General features: G+C 34.0%; 1 protein-coding gene and 1 long non-coding RNA gene across 4 annotated transcripts in view; one reads left to right on the top strand and one right to left on the bottom strand.

The window, feature by feature from the left end:
- VPS13A (vacuolar protein sorting 13 homolog A) overlaps positions 1-27,016 on the top strand; it is a 242,787-nt gene that overhangs the window by 26,419 nt on the left and 189,352 nt on the right. For all 3 annotated transcript variants that reach the window (XM_032290653.1, XM_032290654.1, XM_032290655.1), the window contains exons 2-17: positions 1,098-1,141; positions 2,556-2,598; positions 6,504-6,599; positions 7,182-7,283; positions 10,502-10,611; positions 11,680-11,739; positions 14,180-14,239; positions 14,450-14,530; positions 15,615-15,672; positions 18,786-18,913; positions 19,109-19,215; positions 20,010-20,181; positions 21,249-21,311; positions 21,790-21,922; positions 22,694-22,788; positions 23,408-23,550. In XM_032290653.1, the coding sequence (XP_032146544.1) occupies positions 1,098-1,141; positions 2,556-2,598; positions 6,504-6,599; positions 7,182-7,283; positions 10,502-10,611; positions 11,680-11,739; positions 14,180-14,239; positions 14,450-14,530; positions 15,615-15,672; positions 18,786-18,913; positions 19,109-19,215; positions 20,010-20,181; positions 21,249-21,311; positions 21,790-21,922; positions 22,694-22,788; positions 23,408-23,550 (1,495 nt within the window). The remainder of the gene's footprint in view (positions 1-1,097; positions 1,142-2,555; positions 2,599-6,503; positions 6,600-7,181; positions 7,284-10,501; positions 10,612-11,679; positions 11,740-14,179; positions 14,240-14,449; positions 14,531-15,614; positions 15,673-18,785; positions 18,914-19,108; positions 19,216-20,009; positions 20,182-21,248; positions 21,312-21,789; positions 21,923-22,693; positions 22,789-23,407; positions 23,551-27,016) is intronic.
- LOC116559663 lies at positions 1,080-16,752 on the bottom strand. The gene is made up of 3 exons (XR_004272562.1): positions 16,673-16,752; positions 13,252-13,255; positions 1,080-1,090 (listed from the first exon to the last, which is right to left on the bottom strand). It is a non-coding gene; the product is annotated as an uncharacterized LOC116559663 (long non-coding RNA).

Here is a 27,016-nt window from a genome sequence, read left to right as displayed (position 1 = left end):
AGTTTTACCATTTTGGTCAGGCTGGCCTAAAACTCCTGACCTTCGGTGATCCACCCACCCTGGGCTCCCAAAGTGCTGGGATTACCGGCGTGAACCACTGCGCCCTGCCGGGATCCTGTGTATTTTAATCCATTCTGCCAATCTGTCTTTTTATTGGGGTGTTAAGCCATTATATTTGAAGTTGTTACAAATAGGCAAGGACTTTGTATTGCCATTTTGCTAATTACTTTCTATATGTCTTACAGCATTTCTTCTTTCTGTTTTACTTTTTACTGCCTTTCTTTTTGTTTAGTTAATTTTTTGTAGCAACTTTGATTCCTTTTGGGTTTAATTAATAACATAATTGACATTAACCTCAACATAGCAATGAGGTCTGGCTGTGTTGCTCAGGCTCGACTTCTAGGCTCATGTGATCTTCCCACCTCAGCCTCCCCAGGTATGCTGAGACTACAGGTGCCTGCCATCATGCCTGGGTGACTTTTGTGTATATTCTAAAGATTTTTTTGTGTGCGTGGTTACCATGGGAATTACTTGTAACATCCTAATGTTATAGCAGAGTATTTTAAACTTTTGTTATCCCATTTCCTGTATATTACAGCCTTAACAGTTGTCCTATAGTTCTTGTACATTCTGTTCTATTATTTTTCTCATTTTCTTTTCTTTTTTTTATTTGAATTTGGGAAGTTTTTATTTAAATATCTTGGGGATCACTGATTTTTGCATTAAATAATTTTTTCCCCAGCGGTTTATTGCAAGTATATTTAAATGTAGTTTACTTTTTGCATATTGATCTTGTGTCATGCTACTTTGTTAGATTCATATTGTTTGTATAATTCTGATTAAAATGTTTGTACATATTAACATTGAGCTACAATTGCAGAGGTCAGAAGTTACAATAAGTGAAGATTTGGTTAGGCATACAATCTTAGACTATGTATAAAAATGAAGGTGAGATAATGAGATCATCGGTAGATTATATTATCTGTTAGGTACATTATTTATATATTTTTCCTGAGTATCAGGAATGAAGCATACTTAGTAACTTTTTAAAATGAAAAATATTTGATTGTTTCAATTTTTTTTTAAATCTCTTTTAGGAGCTGTGGCCCTCAAGAATCTTCAAATTAAAGAAAATGCTCTGGTAGGTTTAGACTATGAAAAATTTGTAAAGTTATTGCATTTAATTATGTATACTTCTTCCTGATTCAGTTTGCCACCTTCAATTATTTAAATTTGAGAGCATTTTTTGTAGATAATTTTTGCAAAATGTAAATTTTGAAAACCGGGGAGATGGAGGTTGTAGTGAGCAGAGATCTTGCTGCTGCACTCTAGCTTGTGCAGCAGAGTGAGACTGTCTCAAAACAAAACAAAACCAAACATACAAAAAATATGGATGTTTTTATTTTGATTTTTTAACTTGTTTTCTTTCTTTTTTTTTTTTTTAAAGACAGCCTCATGCTCTGTCACCCAGGCTGGAGTACAGTGTGTGATGATAGCTTACTGCAGTGTTCAGCTCCTAGGCTCAAGCCATTTTTCTCCTTTAGCCTGCTGAGTAGCTGAAAAGTTTTTAATTTGATAGAGACAGTTCATTTATTTTTTTAATTGCTTGTGCTTTTATTGTGGTATCCAAGAAGTCATTACCGAATCTAATGTCATGAAGATTTTCCCTTATGTTTTCTTCTAAGGGTTTCATAGTTTTAGCTCTTAGGTTTAGATCTTTGATCCATTTGAGTTTTTGTATATGGTATAGGATAAGGGTTCAGTTTCATGTTTTTGCAAGTGGATATCTAGTTTTCCTAGCACCATTTATTTAAAAGGCTGTTCTTTGATTAGGGAGAATGTTTTTGAAAGTATTTTTTACAAAATGCATATTTTGCAAAATAGAGTTTTAATGTCCCTAAAAGCACAAACTGACATTTTAATGGCCACTTCTTTTTCTTTTTTTTTTTTTTTTTTTTTTTTTTTTTTTGAGGTGGAGTTTCACTCATGTTACCCAGGCTGGAGTGCAATGGCGCGATCTCGGCTCACCGCAACCTCCGCCTCCTGGGTTCAGGCAATTCTCCTGCCTCAGCCTCCTGAATAGCTGGGATTACAGGCACGCACCACCATGCCCAGCTAATTTTTTGTATTTTTAATAGAGACGGGGTTTCACCATGTTGACCAGGATGGTCTCGATCTCTTGACCTCGTGATCCACCCGCCTCGGCCTCCCAAAGTGCTGGGATTACAGGCTTGAGCCACCGCGCCCGGCCTCTTTTTCTTAAAATAATATAAAATCAGTAATGATTTGATATGAGTAGGTTTTGTGGTCATTTTTACTATAGACCTTTATCCCCAATTATTATAAAAAGAGCAGCTTCCCTGAATTTTATGGATTTGATAATAATATTGCAATTATATGTTTATACATTTAAGTAAATGTTGATGTAAGGAAAATGTATACATTTATTTTAAAAAATCCCTTGAAATAACTTTTGGAAGTAAAAAGTATTCATTTGTATTGTTAAACTCTCTATCTACTAATGTTTTGTGTATATATAAAATTTTTTTTTGTAGAGTCAACTGGATGTACCATTTAAAGTTAAAGTTGGTCATATAGGTAAGCCACATTTATTATTGGAATATCCTCCTTCTTGGACATGCAACCAGAATAATTTGCCTAATATTTCTATTATGTGATATTTTTCATGTTTCCGAGCATCAATTAAAAATGATCATGTGTTTTTGTCTCAGTAGAGCTTCGTCGTGTAGCTTAAAAATATTTTTCAATTCATATATCCCTTACCCAGTATTTAATAACCTAATAAATTACATATCTCATTAGGTGGTAAATTGAGTTAATTGAGAGCCAAAGGATCTTAACTATTTCAGTTTCTTAGGTTTCTGACTAGTTACCACTGCTATATTCCGATTAATGTTGGATACATTGAGTAAAGAATAGGTTCTGGATCATCCAGGCCCTGTGACTAGGGGCCAACTTAAAACCTAATTTCTGCTCTGCAAGTTTCTGTATGTTTTCAGAAAATACTGTGCTTTTTGTTGTTTGTTATGATTTTACCAGTGTTTATTGTTTATATCTTAAATATACTGGTTGAGCAGGAAATGATTGGAATTTGAAGTTTTAACATGTTAAATAAAAACTTGTGTGTCATGTTTCTTGTGTTACAGTTTTACTGGTTTAAATATTGTGCAAGATAATAGTGTCTTAATTTGGGACTTTGAGATGTTTTTGTTATATAGTTTTTACCGTATGAAATATAAATTGTTATTGAAGCTATACTGGTGTGACTTGGGGATCAAGGTATTCTGAAAGCTGTCATTAATTACGTGATAAAGGTCTTCATAATTGTGTGTAGTTACGGTTGGCGTTAGACAATATACCATAGAAAGTTTTCATTATTATATGTTACTGAGAGTATAAAATTCTAACCTCCCCAACCCCACCTTTTAAAGACATTTTAGCATGAGTTAGAGGGGGAGAATGTCACCCATTTTTTTTAATCCCCCTAACATTTTAGTTTTTTCAGATTTCGGATTATTTACATGTGTACATTTTAAATACTTGTAAGTTCATATATATTGAAAGATTTGTAATTATACTATTTTTACAGTTTTATGTTTTATTTCATTAGTGTGTATAAAGGATTTCTTGTAATCTGAGTTGATTTGGTCTCATTTATTCTGTACCATAATAATCCAGTGAATGCATATTTGGATATTGTAGAATAATTTCATTTTTCAGTTGGTACAAGAATATTACAATACATATTTTTATGTAACTTTTAAACTTTTACCAAAGGTCATTGAATTTTACAGTGATGATTGTTGTATTTCAGTGTATTTAAATTTAACCTCAATTCAAGAACAATCAAAAAATATGTCAGGAAAGTAGATAGACCTATTTTCTTTAGAATCTGCCTGCCTTCTTTTTTCTTGCCTAACCTTGTTTAAAAATGATAGTAAGATAATTTTCAGTGATAAGATAGTAGAAAGTACACTGAACTAAACCTAATTTTGAGAATCATTTAAGGTGTTGTATACCTCTGTCATAGCATCTGTCTTTTTAAAAAATCACTGTTTTTTCCCCCCTTCTAGTAGACACTTGAGTTTCTTGAGAAGAAGTGGGTTTAATTGTTAACGTATCCTCACCACTTTAGCACATTACCTGGCATTTATACTGGGGCACAATTTGTTGTATGAAAGAAGTACATGTTTTCAAATGAATGGTACAGTAGTACAGTCAGTTTTACACGAATGTATTGTCCCCTTGCTATTATTGTGTATTGATCTTTCAAAGCTTTCCTCATTTAGAATGCAGAATTACATGTATATCAAATATAAATACACATGTACATATTGTAAAAGAAATTGTCTTTTATGGAAGGTTTTTGGAATTACATCTGTGTATTTTTCGGATTTTGCCAAATTTTCTACAAGGAGTCTACATTTTATAAGGGAAGGAAAAAAAAGGTTTGTTTGTTTGTTTTTTGAGACAGCGCTCTCTCTGTCACCCAGGCTGGAGTGTAGTGGTGCAGTCTCGGCTCACTGCAACCAATGCCTTCCTGGTTCAAGTAGTCCTCCCACCTCAGCCTACCAAGTAACTGGGACTACAGGTGTATACCACCATGCCTGGCTAATTTTTGTATTTTTTGTAGAGACAGGGTTTTACCATGTTGCCCAGGCTGATCTTGAACTCCTGGACTCAAGTGATACTCCTACCACAGCCTCTCAAAGTGCTGGGTTACAGATGTGAGCCACTGCTCCTCGTCAAGTTTGTTTTTTTAAAAAAAAAAGATTTGGCGGTGAAAATGGCACACTGTTAATATGTGTTTATTATTTATACAGTTTTGTCATTGCTCTTTGTCCTTCTGTTCATTTGCTTTTTTTTGGAGTATTACTGTGTATATTTAAGCAGTCTGTTGGTACATTTATAAATAAATTGTGTCAAATTTGTTACGGTTTTTTCCTAATCTGTTTATTTCATTTTGCTTATATTTTTGGTCTCTACAGAAATTTGAAATGATCACCATGTTCTCTGATTTAAAAACGTAGAAAGTTATTCCCCTTTTAGAAATCAGATAGTGTAGAGGCTGGGAAGGGTGGCTGACACCTGTAATCCCGGTGCTTTGGAAGGCAAAGGCAAGAGATTTGCATGAGGCCAGGAATTTGAGACCAGCCTGGGCAACATAGTGAGACCGTATCTCTACAAAAAATATAAAAAAGAAATTAGATAGTTCATTTTCTCTGAAGTGATATTGTATGATGAAATCTTTTTCTCAGTTTGAAGTTTTCTAAACATGGAGTTTATAAAATATGAGATGGATCTAAGTAGATTTAAAAAAAATTTCCCAATTACTAACCAGTTTTAGCAACATAGTGTATTTAATAATCTGTTCCTTATACAATTATGACAACTGTTTATAAATCTAGAAACTCATACCATTTAGACAATTTTAAAATATTTTAAAACTCTTCTATTATAAAAACATTCTCAATATACAAAACTAGAGTGAGTAGTATAAGAAGCCCCATACATAATGTTTTTGTAGTTCAAGAACCCTTATGCGTTAAAAAAAAAAAAAAAAAAAAAAAACTTTGCTATTTGATTGTCTGAGGGTATTTTCATTAGTTTGCATAATTTTCAAATATTACCCAAGATGTTTTATTATTGTATGTATAATTTTTCATATATAGTTTATATGTATGATTATTGCCACGTGTGTATGTATATCAATTCCTGTACATATATACATATGTATGTAACACACATACACATCATGAAAAATATACATACACACGCTTATTTAAAGTATATAATTTATTTTTCTTTGGTGGGGAGGTACAGGTCTCACTGTATCACCCAGGCTGGAGTGCAGTGATATGATCATGGTTTACTGTAGCCCCAACTTCCTGGGCTCAAGATCCTCCCACCTCAGCCTCCCAAGTAACTGGGACTACAGGCACATGATGTCATGCCTGCCTAATTTTTGTAGTTTTTATTTCCCATGTTGCCCAGGCTGGTCTTGAACTCCTGGGTTCAAGTGACCTACCTGCCTTATCTTCCCAGAGTGCTAGGATTCCTGGTATGAGCCACCACACCTGGTCTAATTTACCATCTTGAGGTATTAAAAAAATACATATGGAGGTTTAAAGTAAGAATTGGGGAAATTCAAAGTTATGAGAATAAGGATTATTGGTTAAAGGAAGAAGAATATTGGTTTGTTTATGGTACAGAGAACTATAAATAGAAACTTGTAAATATTTAGAATATAATCTGGGTTTTCCAAAAATACTGTTATAAATACAATAATTTCAAATCATGACAACAAACACGTGTTGTTTTTGGCTGTAAAATAGTTTTCAGTAAAGTGATGAAGCTCTTAAGGACAAAAAGGCCACTTCATTATCTCTTCTAATGCTTGACAGAAAATAGACTAATCATAGATGTAGGTTGAATGAATAATATTTTTGTCCTTTTTTTTTTTCCCCCCCCAAAAAATGTAGGTAATCTTAAACTTACAATTCCATGGAAAAACCTTTATACTCTACCTGTTGAAGCTGTATTGGAAGAAATTTATTTACTCATAGTGCCTTCTTCTAGTAAGTTAAATTTAAAAAATTATAATTTAAGTTACTCTTTTTTATGGATGGAAAAATCTTTATATTAAAAAATACTTTTGGGTAATTTTTTGAGATTTTAATATTTAAATTTGATGTTTGTTAATTCAAATTAAATTGGTTTTTATTCTACATTTTTGGAGACTTTGAATTAATGATTATTGTTTGTTTATTTACTTTTGAGGCAGAGTCTGGAACTGTCACCCGGGCAGGTGTGCAGTGGCATGATCTCAGCTCACTGCAACATCTGCCTCCCGGGTTCAAGTGATCATTCTTGCCTCAGCCTTCTGAGTAGTTGGGATTACAGGTGCCCGCCACTATACCCAGTTAATTTTTTGTATTTTTAGTAGAGATGGGGTTCCACCATATTGGGCAGGCTGGTCTTGAACTGCTGACCTCATGATTCACCCGTCTCGCCCTCCCAAAGTGCTGGGATTACAGGTGTGAACCACCTCACCCGGCAAACCACTGTGCCCAGCCAATTAATGATTATTTTAAAGGATTTTTTTGGAATGACTATATTTCAATTTAAGGTGATTATGATTATTTTTAATCTTCCTGTAGGAATAAAATATGATCCTTTAAAAGAAGAAAAACAACTCATGGAAGCAAAGCAACATGAACTGAAAAGAATAGAAGAAGCAAAACAAAAAGTAGTTGATCAAGGTAAAGAAAACAGTAAATAACAATGGTAATAAGAAAAGTGGAAAAGACCTGAATATTTATCATAATTGAATATTTATTTTTCCCTGGAGATGCTGAGATTATTTAACAAATATGGAAGAATCTCACTGCATGGGGAATTTTAATGTGATTTGTGTGCTTTGTTTTGTGTATGGAAATTTTGCTATCTGGAACCTTATCTTAAGGCAAAAATATGTCTAGCTTATTTTTATTATTTAGTTTACATCATATGTATGTATACACACACGTACTCGGTAAGGTCAGTTTTTAATGATAACAATAATTTTATCAAGTGTAGTTTCTTCACTTTCTAGCCTTTGCTTTTCTATTCTTCTTATATCAGTCCTTCGCCCTTTTGGAGATACTTAGTTTCTTGATATATTTCTATTTGCCGCTATCTGTTTATTTACCCTCTGACTTCACATATTTTCCAATTCAACTTAGACCATATGTTCCATTACTGCAACACCTTTTCCATTATTGAAAGTGGTGTCCTGCAGAAATCTAATTGCTTTCACCTGTTCACTGATCCTTATTGCCAGCTACTTTTTATACTCTCACCTAGTGGGTCCTTCACCTAGGCATGTAGATACACTGTAGCCTCTTCTTTATCTTGAAACATGAAGTTATCTTCCTAACCTGGTCATCTGTTTATCTTCTTCTCCTCTGTCATTCACTTAATAGCTAACCGTCTTAAAAAAATGTTTACTGACTTTACTGTCTCTGAAATGCATTGATTTTCTTGTAATAAAAAATAAGCTTAACTAATAAATATTTTGCTTGTTGGCAAACATTAATAGAGATTTAACATGTAATTCTTGGCAATATCTCTTGTAATTCTGTTTTTTTCTCTGTAACAGTTACTTTATATGATGTGTAGTCATTTATCCTTACCTCCAGTCCTCTTTCCTAAGTCTCCTAGGCTTTTTCTTTTTAAAAATTATTTTTATTTTATACATAGCTTTAAAAGCTAAGCAGTATTATAGGGCCCATATTAAGAAATGTTCCTGACCCAGGCCTGCTCCCGTATTGCTATATATGATGCTCACACCTCTGTTTCTTGATTTATTTAGATATTATATATATAAACATGTTATATACAACATATAACAGATATATAACCACATGTATGTTATATATAACATATTTTTATAACATAATTAATAACATTACATATTTTAAACTTGTGTTTTATTGGCATATATATGACATATAATATATACAATATGTCTAATATATATATATACACACACACATCCTTTATGATGTACCATGAAGATTGACCCTGTTTTTTCATCCTCTCTGTACCGTTATATCATATTTTTGGTTAAATCAGAATTTATTGTGTATAGTATCATGGCTATATATAAATGTTTTAATTATATATAAATAAGTGAAAGTGGCTTTGGGTATGACTGTTTATTATGTAGGCTTTTACTTAACATCCTTGTTTTGGTATTGGGCTCTCTCTATTCTTCCACGTACAGAATTTGGATCCTGTTAGGGCCATTTTCTCTAGAATAAACTCTTGTTTTCTTAGTAGGGTGAGAAAGGGATGTTACTTGGATATTGGGCTGGGAGAAGGAGGGGACCTAACTTAACTGCTCATTATACAGGTTTAAATCAGTTCTTGTGTGATCTTAGTCTCTCCCCATATTCCTTCTTTGTTATTTTTTTGTTTGGTGGCGTTTCCAGTTTCTGAATCTTCCCAGGGTTCTATGACTTGTTTTTTTGTTTGTTTGTTTTAAATATTGTTGTTTGTTTTAAACTCATCTTGTGTTTCATTTTGTTACCTTACAAGACACAGGCATTGGTATGCTTTTCATGTAAAAAAATTGATAGTTGGTTTTATTTAGGATTGGTGCTTTATTGACAGAGGAATATGAGAAAAAAGAGTAAAGGAATTTAAGGTGTTGGTAAAATAATATATCATGGAATCTAAGCTGCATAAGGAAGTCAGGAGGAAGCTGTTGGGTAGGGAAAGAAAGATTTAACATTTAATTGAATGACTAAATGAAATTATAAAAGAAAAGGATTTTATTAGGTAGTAGTGAGATTCAGAGATTGAAATATGATCCTCTGTAAGAGCTTGTATTCTATTGTCTACTTAATTCTATAATCTCTTTCTATGTATATATATTTATTTAACTGGTATATTTGAGGTACATATGATTAATATCTTCAACTTTCCTTTATCTAACGCCTCCTGGGCCAGCTGAATTAGAGAGTAGTAGGCAATTAGGGGAAAAGATAGATTTATACATATATAATTTCTATACAGGACTAGAGATATGAAAAGAAGAGTGGAAGTAGAAATAAAAAAGAATATAGCTTTCATTGGCATTTTTAAAGGGGAAAAAAGGATAATAACTGGTTATCAAAGGCATATTTCAAAAAAATTAGGAACCTCAATTCTTTATTCTTTCTTTATTATCATTATTATTATTATTATTATTATTATTATTTTTGAGATTAAGTCTCACTCTGTTGCCCAGGCTGGAATGCAGTAGTGTGATCTTGGCTCACTGCAACCTCCACCTCCCAGATTCAAACAATTTTCCTGCCTCAGCCTCCCAAGTAGCTGGGAATACAGCTGCTGAAATTACAGTTGTGAGCCAATTCTTTAATCTTTTTATTTCTCTAAAAAGTAATGGAACTTGAGATAGTTAATACTGTTTTCTGAAAATGAAATAGATGAACTTCTTTCATCCTTGTTAGAAAGGAGAGAGGAGGAAGATCTTATTATTTCCTATTTTGTATTTACTAGGGGAGGAGGATATTCAACTGTTTTATACATCTATACACAGGCAACTTAATGGTGGTATCACTAATTTGAAGGGAGATATCTGCTTTGCTGCTGTTAGTAGATTTTGTAATTTAAGTCTATTATAATTCTTACCTAAAAATCTTTTTTTTTGTTTGTGTCTTTTTGTACTCAGGCATAGCTTAACAGAAATTATAAAATTCAACACCCGCAAATTCTAAATGGTCTGCTTTAGCCTCATGGAACAAGAAACTATTTTTTGAAAAATGTTTAGTTGCTTTTTAAAGACCTTTGAAAAGCAGGCTATTAGTGTTCTGTTTACAAATATATATATGTATATTTCAGCAAAGCTACATAAGTATGTTACTTCAATATGTGGATATTTATAGAGTATATTTTTCATTCAAGTTAAAAAAAGGAATATTTGTAATTGTAGAACAACATCTGCCGGAAAAACAGGACACTTTTGCAGAAAAATTAGTTACACAGATCATAAAAAATCTTCAAGTGAAAATTTCCAGTATCCATATTCGTTATGAAGATGATGTAAGTATTTTAATATGTGATATTTGTTTTTCTATTTGTATGTAAGTTATTTTACTGTTTATAGACACCTACTTTTTAATGGCCAACCTGTTAAATGCCAAGAGGATACACAGACCTAAACATGACGTGATCCTTCTTTTCTATAATTATAGTTGTAATTTGGAGTCCTTAGTGTTGAGTGCTTGATTTTACACTTTCCCAAAATGTTCAAATGTTAGATCATGAAGGAAATGCCTTGGTAGTTACGAATTTAGCAGTTATGTATTTTTAAAATACTTTACAGTATGATATAGTTACCTCCTGGATAGAGTACTGGTCTAGGAGTTAGTGGAGTTAGTCTTAAATAATTCCTTGATCTTGAGTAGGTAATTTGTTTTCTCTTAACCACGTAATTATTTGTTTTATAATCCTATTTTGTTAGTCTTTTCTAATAAACATTTTTTGTAAAGTGGAAAATGTGTAATTTCTGTGTAACATGAATACGTTAATAATTAGTATTCTAATTTATTTTAGGAAAAATATAGGAATAAAAGTTTTTCTGGAAAGTAATAAAATGTTTTTGAATATTTGAAATAAGTTGCTTTCCAGAAATTAACATCTTCTTTCCTTCCCTCCCTCCCTCCTTCCTCTTTCCTTCTCCCCTCCCCTCCCCTCCCCTCCCCTCTTCTCCTCCTCCTCCTCCTCCTCATTTCTCCTCCCCCTCCCTTCCCCATTGCCTCACTCATTTGCCAGGCTGGAGTGCAGTTGCCTGATCCTGGCTCACTGCAACCTTGACTTCCCTGGCTTAAGTGATCCTCCCACCTCACCTTCACCCACCCACCTTGCAGTAGCTGGGACTACAGGTACACCCCACCAGGCCTGGCTAGTTTTCTTACTTTTTTTTGTAGAGGCAGGGTCTCATTATGTTACCCAAGCTGGTCTTCAGGGCTCAAGCAGTCCTCCTGCCTTGGCCTTCCAAAGTGCTGGGATTACAGGCAGGAGTCACTGCACCTGGACAGCCTTTTCTATAAAGTGAATTTCGTCTAACTACTAAAAACCTGAGTAAATTTTACTTTCTTTCCTCTTTAGATCACAAATCAAGACAAACCGCTGTCATTTGGTATTTCCCTTCAGAATCTCAGCATGCAGGTATTTTGTTTGTAAGAGAATCTTAACCATATTTAATTGTGCAATGTAGTTAATTAATCTACTGCTATTTGTATATTCTGGCATCAGAAATAGGTGTCTGTGTAGAATGGGCGCAGAAAGGGTCTTGATTGGATTGGAATCGAGGGTATATAGATTCACATTTCAAAAAATTGTTGAAAATCAAATTCAGAAATATGAGGTCCTGTTATTGGTAATTATGATGTTAGATACTTTTGCATACTTTAAAAAAAAAATCCATTTCCAAATTTGTAATGAGTAAGTACAAAATAAAAGTAATAAATGTTCATATCTGAAACTTTCATAAGTCTTGAAAAACATAAACCGTCAGTTCTTTTCAATACCATTATTGTAGCATACTGTTTTCCTGTTTAATTTTTGAAATTGAGGAATTTAAAAAATATAAGAGCACATAGAGAATTTTGAAACATATGCTCACCTCTGGAATGGATGGCGGTTAAGAGCCTATTAAAATGGCCTATTTGCTTCGTCCTAAATATTTCTATAGGAATAAGCTGTTATGGATAAGGTTTGAATCCCTTTTGTTTTCTACTTCTACCTTCCCCTCCTTCCCCAGAGATTAATACCTAAGTTTTAAAAACTTTTATGTAGTACATCTATTAAAAATGTAAGATTTTAAAAGTTTACACACGTTTTACGTGACTTTTTTATAAGTTCCCTTTTGCACTTTCCGGTGTTTTTGACATTTATCTGTGTTTCCACATGTAATAAAATTCATTCAGTTTAACCACTGTATCATATTTCATTACATGGTTTTGTTATATTTATTGGGTTTTGTGTATGATTTCTTTTTTATTTTATCATTATTTTTTAATTGGGCACCCTCCCAAGCCAGAGCAGGCTCAGAGAGACTCCAGAGTTTCTTTTTGAAATGTGGCTTCACTGCAAGGAAAAAAGAAAAAAGCCCTTCAAAAAGTTATTCAAGGCCGGGCGCGGTGGCTCAAGCCTGTAATCCCAGCACTTTGGGAGGCCGAGGCGGGTGGATCACGAGGTCAAGAGATCGAGACCATCCTGGTCAACATGGTGAAACCCCGTCTCTACTAAAAATACAAAAAATTAGCTGGGCATGGTGGTGCGTGCCTGTAATCCCAGCTACTCAGGAGGCTGAGGCAGGAGAACTGCCTGAACCCAGGAGGCAGAGGTTGCGATGAGCCGAGATCGCGCCATTGCACTCCAGCCTGGGTAACATGAGTGAAACTCCGTCTCAAAAAAAAAAAAAAAAGAAAAAGTTATTCAAGTACTGTCATTAATTTGAAAAATAAGAATGGAGATTAGCCATTGGATTTGGCAGTGTGAAGATCATTGGTAACCATGACAACAGTAGTTACTAATCATCACCTTTGGAAGCTTGTCTGCCAGCCTAGACCTATTCAGTTGGAAACTCTAGGATTTGGATGTAGCAATCTGTGTTTTAAAGCCCTCTTGATCAGGGCTCCTGGGCCACAGAGCAGGAGGTAAGGGCTGAGAGTGAACATTACTGCCTGAGCTCCACCTTCTTTCAGATCAGAGGTGGCATTCGAGTCTCCTGGGATTCTCGCAAACCTTAGTGTAAACTGTGCATTCCAGGGATCTAGGTTGTACCTCTGATGGAAAAGTTAACTTCTGTGAAACTGGTCCTTGGTGCCAAAAAGGTTGGGGACCGTTCCTCTAGATGATTCTAATGCATGTTAAACTTTGAGAACTACTGTTCTAATTATCCATTCAGTTCTCCACATAGAAACAAAAACCGTCTTTCTAAAATAAAGATCTGATCACTTTATTCCCCTCAATGGCTTTACATTGCTCTTAGTTTTGTCCTTAAACAGCTTATAAACTCTTTTTAAACCTACCGTAGGCAACATACCTCGTTTTACCTTTTTTCTCTATTTTGCCATATTCTCTCGCTTACTGAGCTACTTCAGTTGCCTGACTGTGTCATATATTTGCCTACCTTTGGGCTCTGCCTATTGTGAATCATATTCCCTGTCAACTTTAGAATCAATAGTTTTTAGTTACACATTATATGTTAGGTTATATATAAGATCTCTTTATCCGTCACACCCCTGAATTTGATGCCCCTGCCATGTCCTCTCAATTAATTGTGTGCTTAACTTATACTGTGTCACTTACCTGTTGGAAATTGCCTTTTTCTTTGTTTGCTTCTCTGACCCACAATGAGCTCCTTCCTTGAAAGCAGATACTTTATTGTGGTCTGTTAGTATTTTTTGACTGTGTGATATGTCTTTAAAGGCGTATTATTCCAGGAAAATGCCTTTGAAGACATATCAGTCAAAAAATACTAACAGATTTATGTCACAGGAAAGGCATAAATCATTATGATAGATAATAATTTATCACTCTGCCATTTCAAATGGAATGATCTTTTTACCTTTTTACTGCCCTTCTTTTTTTTCCTTTTCAGACAACTGATCAATACTGGGTTCCATGTTTACATGATGAAACTGAGAAACTAGTTCGTAAGGTAAAATAAATAAATACTGTATTTGTCAACTCATGGACTTAAGAGAATTTTGGAAAGCCAGATGATGATATATAGATAAGAATGTATGTGAATTGTGTTTATTTGTTTAACTCTGTGATATGGCTCACTTAATTATTTGAGACTTCTGAAAATACTTTATGTTAAGAATTCTTCAAAGAAAATGAGACGTCTAATAAATTTTATTTTCAGCTAATCCGATTGGATAACCTTTTTGCCTATTGGAATGTGAAGTCTCGGATGTTTTATCTTAGTGATTATGATGACTCCTTGGTAAGTAAATTTTTTGAGACGCTTTTATATACTTGTTGGTATCATATTTTGCATGAGGTTTAATTCATTGTCATTTATCTAGCATATTGTAGTCAGTATTTAGGCAAAATCTGTTAACAGAATTTATAGATACAGGTGAAGATGTGACTATACACAAACATGAATACATCCCCATGTATCTTTTTTTTTTTTTTGAGATGGGGTCTTGCTCTGTTGCCCAGACTGAAGTGGAGTGGCACAATCATAACTCACTGCAGTTTCTAAGTTTTGGGCTCAAGCGATCCTCCTTCCTGCCTCAGCCTCTTGAGTAGTGAGAACTATAGGCACATGCCACCATGCTCAGCTAATTTTAAAATTTTTTTGTAGAGACAGGGTCTCACTTTTTGTTGCCCAAGTTTGTCTCAAACTCCTGGCCTTAAGCAGTCCTCCCAACTCAGCCTTCCAAAGTGTTGGGATTACCATGTTGACCAGGCTGGTCTTGAACTCCTGACCTCAAGTGACCAACCCGCCTTGGCCTCCCAAAGTGCTGGGATTACAGGTGTTAGCCACTGCGCCCAATGATACCTGCAAATCTAAGTAGTTCCTAAAACATCCTTTTTTAAGAGTAGTTTAGTGAGATATTGTTTACTTTAATATTTTGCCATAGCTAAGTCCTCCTAAGTTTGAATTGTTTTTTAAAATTGCTTTGAACCATTTTTCTTTTGCAGGTAATAGGATTTTTTAGGATAAAGACATATTGGCTTGAATGTGGCTGGGTGCAGTGGCTCACACCTGTAATCCCAGCACTTTGGGAGGCCAATGTGGGTTGGTCACTTGAGGTCAGGAGTTCAAGACCAGTCTGGCCAACACGGTAAAACCCCGTCTGTACTAAAAATACAAAAATTAGCTGGGCATGGTGGTGTATGCCTATAATCCCAGCCACTCAGGAGGGTAAGGCAGGAGAATTGCTTGAGCCCATGAGACAGAGGGTGCAGTGAGCCAAGATCATACCACTGTAATTTATCCTGGACAACGGAGGGAGACTCCATCTCAAAAAAAGAAATATTGGCATGAATATAAATAAAAGCAATTTGTCTTTTAATAGGACAACTTGAGGAATGGCATTGTCAGTGAAAATATTGTTCCAGAAGGTTATGATTTTGGTAAGTACATTTTATAAGATAAAAAAGGTAAAGTAATTGGTATAAATTTTAAATTAACATTGTTGCTATCACTGTGATAGTTCATGTTAAATTCTCTTTTATATAGTTAAATATATTTTATGTATATACAATATGCATATATATGTATACAGTTAAATATATATAGTTTATGTACAAAAGCAAAAAATTTTTTTATTAACATTTTATTGTTGCGAAGCTTTTGACTATATTTCAAAACTATAGGGGAAAATGTCCAACAAAAGATGTTAATAAATTATGGTAAACCTCTAAGGGTTATTCAGTAACAACTAGGGTAATATTCATAAAAACATTTCAAAATGGCAAATACAGTTTCATAAGGCTAGCTAGTACAGCCTTTTTAAAAATACTAAGATCACAGTACATTTAAAATTTTCCTTATTTATACTTTTCTTGTGATTTCCAAATTTTCTAAAATGAGCATGTATTACTTTTACGATCAGAAATGAATTACTAAAACAAAAAATCATTGCTGTTTCTCAGACTCCCAAGTAGCTGGGACTACAGGTGCATGCCACCATGCCCAGCTAATTTCTTTTGTATTTTAGTTGAGATGGAGTTTTACTGTATTGCCCAGGCTGGTCTCAAACTCCTGAGCTCAGACAGTCCACCAGCCTCGGCTTCCCAAAGTGCTAGGACTACAAACGTGAGCCACCTGGGAACCTGGCAGGCAGAGGTTGCAGTGAGCTGAGATCGTGCCACTGCATTCCAGCCTGGGTGACAGAGCGAGACTCCCTGTCTACCAAAAAAAAAAAAAAATTAGTGCTATTTCTTCTACCACGAGGACACTTAATAAAAGTTGATTGGTAGTAGATAACTTAATTCTTGAATTGGCATGCCTGATACCATTAACCATAGAATATCCTTCCTGAAAGTGTTTCCTTTCTTAGCCCAGTGATACTTTTCTGTCTGTATTATATACCTTTGTGATTACTCAAGTGACTCTTCTCCCTGTGCCAACTCTTAAATTCAACTTATTTTTCCTTTGCCCTGAAGTCATGTTTTGCTGTATCAATCATTGTTCAATGAGAAAGTACTCAGTAATTTGAGGAGGACAAATTTAACATAAGTAATTACTATAAGAAGAGACTGGAGTAACAAGGACTGTCTCATTAAAATGCTAAAGAATATAGAAATATAGACAGAAGAAATATCCCCTACGCTAGGGCTAAGATGAGGTGTCCAAAATAGAGAGCCCCTTTCCTCAGGACTGAGTTGTAGACCTTGTTGGAGAGGACATAGCGTGGCTTAATGAATGGCAGGAAATTCTATGTGGCGCTGTGCCAGCAAAACCTGTTGGTACTTCACTCTGGAACTTTCTGGAAATCTGCCTCTAGGGAGCCTCATGGAGGGGTGTCTCTCTGGATGCACTTCAGTACAAAACTGCCTTAGCAAGGTACTGGGGGAAGTTGCTGGCATCTGGCTGCTTCTAGCTGCCATGTACTGGAAAAGGCCAGGTCTGAAGAACTGCATGCTGGAGGAACCAGACACTGCAGAAGGTACCAGTTCTGTAGGAACTGGGTGTGGGAGAAGCCATGTTCTTGCAGAAGCCTATTGAATGAACATACTGGAACCAGGCAGCATAACTCTTTCCTCCTGCAGTGTCTCTCCAGTGTCCTCTACTTAGAAAGCTTAACATTATGCCAGCTGGTAAAAGAAAAAAAATTTTTTTTCTCTGCATTCTCTGCCTTCAAAAGAACTGATTTTAAGGTCCCCAAATCATTTTTCAGAGCAGGCTATGAAGGAGAAATTTGGAGCTCAGAAGTAATAAATTGATAACTGGAATACTTGTTGGAGGGAATGAAGGGTTTCTTTTTGTTTTTTATATTCAATTCCTGACACATTCCTCTTTGTTTCTTTTAAACAACTTTAAAAGTGTATAAATCATTTTTGGCTCACTGACTTTACAGAAATAGGCTGTGGCATGGATTTGGCTGATTCCTGGCCTAAAGGACTGTTGTGTGATTGCTCAGCAGCATTAAGGATGCACTTGAGATTTATGACATTAAAGCGAGATCCAGCAGTATGTTTTTACCCGTGAACATGTTCAGTTCCTTAGGGGCATGTGTGGAGTTAAGTGGGTTACTCCACACTGAGAAGTGAGAAGAAATTAAGGAGTCAATGCAAAGGAATGATTAAAATAACTGATGATGAAACTCCAGCAAGGTGGGGGTGGACTGAGGATGTGAAGCAGAGGTTAAGGGCAGAGAAAGGTTGGCGGATCAATGAATTGTAGGTTCAGGATAACTTCTATTACCAGCCACTAGATTTATTTATTTATTTTTTCTGTTTTTTTCAATATAAGATGGAATGCAGACAAAAGAACAAGAACTTTAAGCATTTATCTATATTCAAATAAAAAATTCTTGAATGTGTAATGTTTAAGAAGTTAAATCTTAGTTTGTAGAGATGATTAAAATAAAAGAAATATGTCATCTTTATGTACAAATTAGCTTGTGATTTAATGATTGATCTCTGTCTAGATTTTGCTATCACTGGTCTTCCTCTGCATGGTTCTTATTCTTTTTGACACCAAACACAAAGAGTTGAGAAGAATTTATCTTAAATTATGGGTTGAGCCAAGCAGGTAATCCTGGACAAACTTTCACTCTTCATCTCTCTCCTTTTACCAATTAAAGTGAACAGAGGTGGATCTAGAGAAATTGATCAGAAATTCAGAAATTACATAATGGAAATCAGTGTTAAATATAATGTTTTTTTTTTTCCTCTTAGCATTTCTAATGTTCACTCCTTCTATAAAACTGTGTGCTTGTATTAAAACTGTTTTATTGGACTTTTTTTCCTTAAGAAAATTTTTGGTGTTTTGAGTGGGAGTTCACTTTGCCTTTATTGTCCTTATGGAAGACAGTGAATTATAGCTAGGCAAAAGATAAAAGAATCTTCTCTGCTAATTAAGGAATAGTTCATCTGACTAAATCATGGCAGTGTGAACATCTGGGAACTGTAGAAAGGGTATAAAATAAATGGAAATCAGTATTTTCAACTTTATCACTTCAGTGCCTTGAGACTTTGGAAATATAACTCAGTTTTTTTTCATTTGTATTATTTTTCAGTATTTCGACCCATATCTGCTAATGCCAAACTTGTGATGAATCGCCGATCTGATTTTGACTTTTCTGCCCCCAAAATAAACTTGGATGTTGAGTTACATAACATAGCAATTGAATTTAATAAGTCACAGGTGATTTTCTTTAACATAATTTTCAATTGTGAATTATTGTTTGATTAAAGCAAAACTAAGATTTTAAATGTTTTATGAAAATTCATGATGTTATATGGTAACATTTTCCTAAAAAGTCAGTATTGTAACTTTTATCTTCAGCAGTTGAACAAAAAAAAGTGATACATTTAAGAGCTTTAATTTTCCGTTCTTTAGTATTTCAGTATTATGGAGCTTCTTGAATCAGTTGATATGATGACCCAAAATCTGCCATACAGGAAGTTCAGACCTGACGTGCCTCTTCACCACCATGCCAGAGAATGGTAAATGCCTTGACATTTTTTTTTTTAGATTAAAAAAATATAAAAACAAATTTCTCAACTTCAAAAATAACCTTTAAGATATATACTATTTTTAAGGTCTGTTACAAACCATAATTGATGATTTATAGCTAGAAATGTATGTAGCTGCTTTAACTTATTGAGTTATTGAAATTGATTTAAGGGATTCTTCCTGACACAATTTACAACTTGAGATACTAGAATACCATGGTTTTTATTTACTATAGATGGATCAGTATATTTAGAATTATTACAGAAACAAATCCTGGTTTGTTTTCTTGCATTGTCTCTCTCCCACCCCCATCTCAACTTCCCTATCAGATACAATGAACCAGTATTATTAAACCTGTATTTTAAAACCTAAAAATGTTATGGAGTCTATGCAGGAAAATCCCATTTTAAAACTCAAAAGTCTTATTATTTCAGTTTTTAAACTGTTCCCTAGTTTCTAGAAGTTACAATTACTCTTTCAGTTGACTATTTTAGTTATTCAAATGACTAAAATATTATTTGCCAATTATTGCCTTAATAGTTCTTGTGTAGAACTATAACAAAATGGAATGATTTTGCTTATTTTCACTCTAGGAAAGAGGAAAGATTAATATTGAATGGATTATTAATGCAAACTGGGTTGGGTAAAAAGGAAGTACTCAGATAATATATCATTTTCCTAATCTTTGTATTATAGTTATGTATGTTGTTAAAGTAGAAACAATGTCTGTTATGTTTCATACTGTTGATGTGAGGATGTTAAATGTTTTTCTTTTTTTAACTAGGTGGGCTTATGCTATACATGGTATTCTTGAAGTAAATGTTTGCCCCAGATTACGGATGTGGTCATGGAACCATATTAGAAAACACAGGCAAAAAATGAAGCAATATAAAGAACTGTATAAAAAAAAGTTAACAAGTAAGAAGCCACCTGGTGAACTACTCGTGTCTTTGGAGGTTAGCATTTAAAAAAAAATTATTGAATGTTTTGTATTACATAACTAACTCCTTATTGGTCTTTAATGATTAATACTTCCAGTCTTTCACTCTAATTTCTATTGACCTTTTCATCTCTTTTACTTAGACATTTTTGTACTTCTTAACTTCAGCTGGATAATACAAGATTTGTTGAAATTCTGTGAGCTTTTGAAATTTGAGATTATTCTCAATCTGAAGGAATTTGGATTCATGCAAATAGTAACTTGAAACTTCTGTTCATTGTGCCATGTATTTATTTATTTATTTATGAATGAGACAGAGTCTCCCTCTGTTCCCCAGGCTGGAATGCAGTGGTGTGTTCTTGGCTCACCACAACCTCCGCCTCCCAGGTTCAAGAGATTCTCATGCTTTAGCCTCCTGAGTAGCTGGGATTACAGGCATGTGCCACCATACCCCGCTAATTTTTGTATTTTTAGTGGAGACGGGGTTTCATCTTGTTGGTAAGGCTGGTCTTGAACTTGTGACCTTTTGATCCGCCCGTATCAGCCTCCCAAAGTGCTGGGATTACAGGCGAGAGCCACCGTGCCCAGCCCATTTTGTCATTTTTAACCTTAAAACTCTAGTGTTTGTTACATTGATTCCAACTTCTCTGTGTTGGTTTCAAAGCCTTTTATGTGTCACCACCGCATTTTCCTATGTTACCATCTGACTATGCACTAATTCAGTGTTTCCTATCCTCTCTATATTTAATGCTTATTCTTACAGCCACATATGTGCTCATAAATGCTACCTGCCTTCCTTTATCTTTCTACCCACTCAATTCTACTCATCCCTGAAGTTGTTCTACTTAAGACTTATGATTTTATTTTTCAAAAAATTACTCCCTAGTTTACTCATTTCTATGCTGATATTTGTTCAGGCATTGCTTCCCAGAATTTAACATATGTGTTATATTGATGAATGTTCTGTTGTTTGCTTCCTATTATATCTTTTCTTTATTGCGGCAGTTTGATAGATTATGTGCTTAAATTATTTATGTAAAGTTATTTTTGTAAAGTTAACACATTTTTGTTTTTATTTTTCAGGAGTTGGAAAAAACCTTGGATGTCTTTAATATTACTATAGCTAGACAGCAGGCAGAAGTGGAGGTAATTCTAGGCTTTTCAATTAGTAAAAATATAATTGAATTCCATATAGATATGAGAGACGTGATATTATTAATCTTTTGCTGTAACATATTGTTTCTGAAAAATGGTTCAGTATGCTTTTTAGAATTATAAGAAAATTGTTTAATAATTTTGCCATATACATTTAAATCAGACAGATTTCTAGGGGAAAAAAATCTTTCTAAATAATTGGGCTTTTCAGATGTTCAGTTATGAAGGTAAAAAGCCAGTTTATCTTTTTATCAATCATCATTTCTTAAAGCATGGTGGAAAAACTATGTGGTACTCCTAAATTCTTATGTTTGGCTAATGTTGCAGTTACTGTGTTCTGTTATTAGTGTGTATATTGTTTACATTCATTTTGCTCAAGGAGATAAGTTCTCAAAATGTCTTGCTTATATTTGTTTCAGTTGCTAAATAAAGGATAATTTGTCATTTATTTAAAGTTTATTTATTGTAGGTAAAGAAAGCTGGATACAAAATTTACAAAGAAGGAGTAAAAGATCCAGAGGATAATAAAGGATGGTTTGGCTGGCTATGGTCATGGTCAGAACAAAAAACTAATGAACAGCAAGCAGATGTTAAACCTGGAAGTACGTCCATTTTATTTTACAGTATAGTTTATCACTGGGTGTCAAAATAAAGTTTTGCAATTTCTTTGTATAATTAAAGTGTATTGAAGTATATTTATGTAGTTATGTATAAAGTTATTGCAAATAAAACTATTAAAACGTTGAACATGTATTAGTTTAAAAATAAATAATTTTAAAAATCTTATTAGTGCTTACAAGAGAGCTTTATGTCCTGAGTATTTAGTGAATGCATATAGCACAGTAATAAATAAATAAATATTCCAAAGTGGTCTCCATTGTAAATTTTCATTGAAGTTATTTCTTGGAAAGACTTGATTTTTAACCAAAAGCCTAAGCATAGCTTTTAGTGACTGAGGTATATGTTTTAGAGCTATCACTGTGTGATAGCAGTGTGTCTCTGGCAAGTTATCTCAGTGCACTAAACCTCAGTTTTAACAAAATCTGTAACATGAGAGAAAATTACAATACTGATACTACCGACTTTTTATACTAAGTGTGTTGATCAGCACAGTGCTATTAATTGCCTAATATAGTTAGCCATTTTTTTTTAGCTCTTGCTTATTATTATAAATTACTGTTGCTACATTTATATATTTAGCAATTTATATTTTGGATAATTACTTGTAAAATTGCCAGCCCCATTCAAACAGTCAGTGTTTATAATTTCTTAAAAGCATTCAAGAAAGTGAATTTCACATTCTTGAAATATAAATTGTGTTAATTTTATATTATTTTTATTAAGAACATAAAGCACTTCTTTATGATTTGTAGTTCTTGAAGAAATGTTGACGCCTGAAGAAAAAGCCTTACTCTATGAAGCAATTGGGTATAGTGAAACAGCAGTTGATCCAACTTTGCCAAAAACAGTAAGATGTTTTCTTGACTTATACCTTAGAATTCATTAATTTATTTGGAGATAGGGCCTCACTCTGTTACCCAGGCTGAACTACAGTGGTGTGATCTCTGCTGCCAGCTTTAACCTGGCCTCAAGCAATCCTCTCACCTCAGCCCCCTGAGTAGCTGAGACCACAGGCATATGCCCTAATGCTGGCTCATTTTTGTATTTTTGAAATAGAGGTGGGGTTTTACCATGTTGCTGATATTGGTTGTAAACTGCTGAGCTCAAGCAATATGCCTGCCTCAGCTTCCCAATGTGCTGGGATTATAGCCATGAACCACTCTGCCTAACCTTATACTTTGGAATTTAATGTTACATATGTCTATTTTTAATCCTTTCAAAAATATATGTTACTAACTTGTTCTGTGATCTTTTTGTGGGTCTATAATTGCATTTATTTTATTTCTAAGGTAGGGCTAAATATTGTCTTTTTTTTGGTGTTAACCTGATGATTCTTGAGGTAAAATGTTGTTCTTAAAGTATTTGGTGGTTTTTGAAATGAATGGACTATAAGAATAAGATTATTTGTTGTATTTATAAATATATATATATATTTTTTTCATTTTATTCTTCTGAACATACCCTAGTTTGAAGCCGTGAAGTTTTTTGTCCACTTGAAAAGTATGTCTATAGTTCTAAGAGAAAATCATCAAAACCCAGAGCTGTTAGATATTGTAATAGAAGAATTTAGCACCTTAATTGTGCAAAGACCAGGAGCACAAGCAATAAAGTAAGTATTAATTTATTTTCTTTTATCATATATGGAAAAACTTCACTGTGTTCTTGGATATTAGGTCACAATCCTAGTCTTTTGCAAAGAACACTATAGTTTAATGTATCTTTTTGTGGTTTCAGGAAACTTAGGTTTTTTTTTTTTTTTTTTAATTATTAAAATAATGCATGTTCAGTAGAAAACCACGTGCCAGTGAAACATAGGGCATTAAAAAATAATACAAAAATGATCAGCAACTGCACTACACAAAAAGAAACAGCATTAACAATGTGGTTTTTATCTGGGAGTGTTTAGTTTGTTTTTTTAAAAATAGCTTTCAGATGTAATTCATATACCCTGCAATTCATCCGTTTAAAGTATATGACTCATTGATTTTTCACAACTGTATTATATAGTAATTTCACATTGGTATGTTTGCAAAGTTGTTCAACCACTACCACTGTATTAGTCTGTTTTCACACTGCTAATGAAAACTTACCCAAGATTGGGAAGAAAAAGAGGCCTAATTGGACTAACAATTCCACATGGCTGGGGAGGCCTCAGAATCATGGCGGGAGGCGAAAGGCGCCTCTTCCATGGTGGTGGCAGGAGAAAATGAGGAAGATGCAAAAGCGGAAACCCCTGATAAAACCATCGGATCTTGTGAGACTTATTTGCTACTATGAGAACAGTATGGGGAAGCCACTCCCGTTATTCAAATTATCTTCCACTAGGTCCCTCCCACAACATGTGGGAATTATGGGAGTAAAATTCAAGATGAGATTTGAGTTGAGACATAGAGCCAAACCATATTAACCACTATCTAATTCCAGAACTTTTTGTTTCCTTTTTTTCTTTTTTTTATTATTTTTTTTTTTTTTTTGAGACAGGGTCTCCCTCTGTTGCACAGGCTAGAGTCTGTGTCAGGATCTTGGCTCACTGTAGCATCTGCTTCCTGGGCTCAGGCTGTTCTCCAGCTTCAGCTTCCTAAGTAGCCATGACTACAGGCACGAGCCACCAACACACTGCTAATTTTTGGAATTTTTGTAGAGATGGGGTTTCTCTATGTTGCTTAGGCTGGTCTCGAACTTGTGAGTTCAGAGCAAGCAATTCGCCAGCCTTAGCCTCCCGAAGTGCTGGGATTATAGGCATGAGTCACTGTGCCCTGCTCATTCCAGAATATTTTAACAACCCCCAGAGAAACCCTGTGTAACCATTAGCAGTCACTCCCTAGTGCCCCCTTACCCAGCCACTGGCAACAACTAATTTACTTTCTATTTGAAAGGATTTGTCCATTTTGGACATTTCATATGAATGTAGTCATATAATATATGTGACCTTTTCTGTTTGGCTTTTTTCACTTAGCATGATATTTTCAAGGTTCATCCTGTTGTTGCATGAACTAGTACTTTGTTCCTTTTTATTGCCTAGTAATCTCTGGTATGGGTATGCCGCATTTTGTTTATCCATTTAACTGTTGAAGATAGTTAGGTTATTTCTTCTTTTTGGCTATTCTGAATATTGCTGCTATGGATATTCATGAGTAATATTTTGTTTGAAGGTGGGTTTTAAATTTCTTGGGTATATATATATACCTGGAGTGGAATTGCTGCCTCATATGCTAATTCTGTTTAACCTTTTGAAGAACTTCAGACTGTTTCCTGAAGCAGCTTCACCATTACATTTCCATCAACAGTGTATGATGTTTCCAACTTCTTCATATTCTCATCAGTACTTGTTATTATCTGTTCTTTTGATTGTAACCATTCTAGTGAGTATGAAATGATAACCTCACTGTGGTTTTGATTTGCATTTTCCTGATGGCTAAGGATTTTGAGCTTCTTTTTTTGTGCTTATTGGCCATTTCATGTGTATGTCTTCTTTGGAGCAACGTCTGTTAAATTTCTTTTCTTATTTTATATTGGGTTGTCTTTTTATTATTGAGTTGCAAGAGTTCTTTATATATTCTTTATACAAACCTCTTATTAGATAAACAGTTTTCAGTTTTTTCTCCCACTGTGTTTTCTTTTTTTCTTAAAGGTGAAGTCAAATTTATATTTACTTTAGTTATACATGCTTTTCATTATACCTCAGAAATCTTTGCCTACTCCAGTGGTACAAATATATACTCCTATATATTCTTTTTTTATTTTAGAATTTATGCTATTTCCTCTTAAACATAGGTTTATGATCCATTTTGAGTTAATGTTAGTGTGTGGTGTGAGGTGGAGGGTTCAGCTTCATTCTTTTTCATGAGATTATTCAGTTGTCCTAGCTCCATTTGTTGAAAAAACTATTCTTTCCCCATTGAATGATCTTGGCAGCCTTGTCAAAATTTATGAGTTGACCATAAATGTAAGGATTTATTTCTAGACTCTTAGTTCTAATTCCATTGATCTATTTGTCTAGCCTTATGCCAGTACCCTGCTGTCTTAATTATGGTAGCCTTATAATAGAACTTGTAATTAGAAAGCATGACTCTTCCAGTTTTGTTTTTTTGTTTTAGCTGTCCTGATTTCCTTAAATTTCTGCATAAATTTTAAGATTATCTTGTTCATTTCTGCAAAAAAATAAGCTCAGATTTGATAAAGATTGTGTTGAATTCATGTTGGATCAATTTTAGATGTACCGAACAAATTATTCAGTACAAATTATTTAGCTACTCATCTAAACAATATTAAATAGTCTTCTAATCCATGCACTTTGGATGTCTTTTCATTTATTTAGATATTTTAAAAATTTGAACAATGTTTTGTAGTTTTCAGATACAGTACACCTCTTATGTTAAATTTGTTTGCAAGTATTTTATTTTTGTTGGCATTATAAATGGAAGTGTTTTCTTAATTTCATTTTGGATTATTACATACATATAGAAATGCAATCGAGTTTTGTATATTGCACTTGTACCCTGCAACCTTGATGAACTTGTTTCATTAGTTCCATTAGTTTTTTTAGTTGATTCCTTAGAATTTTTTATATACATGATTATATAATCTGCAAATATAGTTTTACTTCTTCCTTTCCAATGTGGATGCCTTTTCTTTAATTTTCTTGCCTGATTGCCCTGGCTCGAACTTCCAGTAGTGTCTTAGAAAGAAATGATGAGAGTGGGCTTCTCTTCTTGTTTCTGTTCTTAGAGGGAATTGTTCATTCTTTCACTCTTATGATGTTAGCTGTGAGATAGGTGTGGTCAGCATCATTTTAAAGCCCCACCAGCAATGTACGTGGAATCATATTTTTTCATATCATTCCCAACACTTGTTATTTTCTGTTTTTTTAAATTTATTTTAAATTATAGCCATCCTTATTGGTGTGAAATAGAGTATCATATTGTGGGTTTGATTTGAATTTCCTTAATGACTATTGATGTTGAGCATCTTTTCATATGGATATTGGCCCTTTGTATATATTTATTGGATCTATTTTTTAATTGAATTATTTTTCATTTGTTGTTGAGTTATAAGAATTCTTTTTTTTTTTTTTT

The sequence above is a fragment of the Sapajus apella genome, unplaced genomic scaffold, assembly GCF_009761245.1.
Source record: "Sapajus apella isolate SASKATOON/1434 unplaced genomic scaffold, GSC_monkey_1.0 scaffold24, whole genome shotgun sequence".
Lineage (NCBI taxonomy): Eukaryota > Metazoa > Chordata > Mammalia > Primates > Cebidae > Sapajus > Sapajus apella.
The sequence above is the reverse complement of the archived record's forward strand: the minus strand, read 5'-3'. Positions and strand labels throughout refer to the sequence as shown.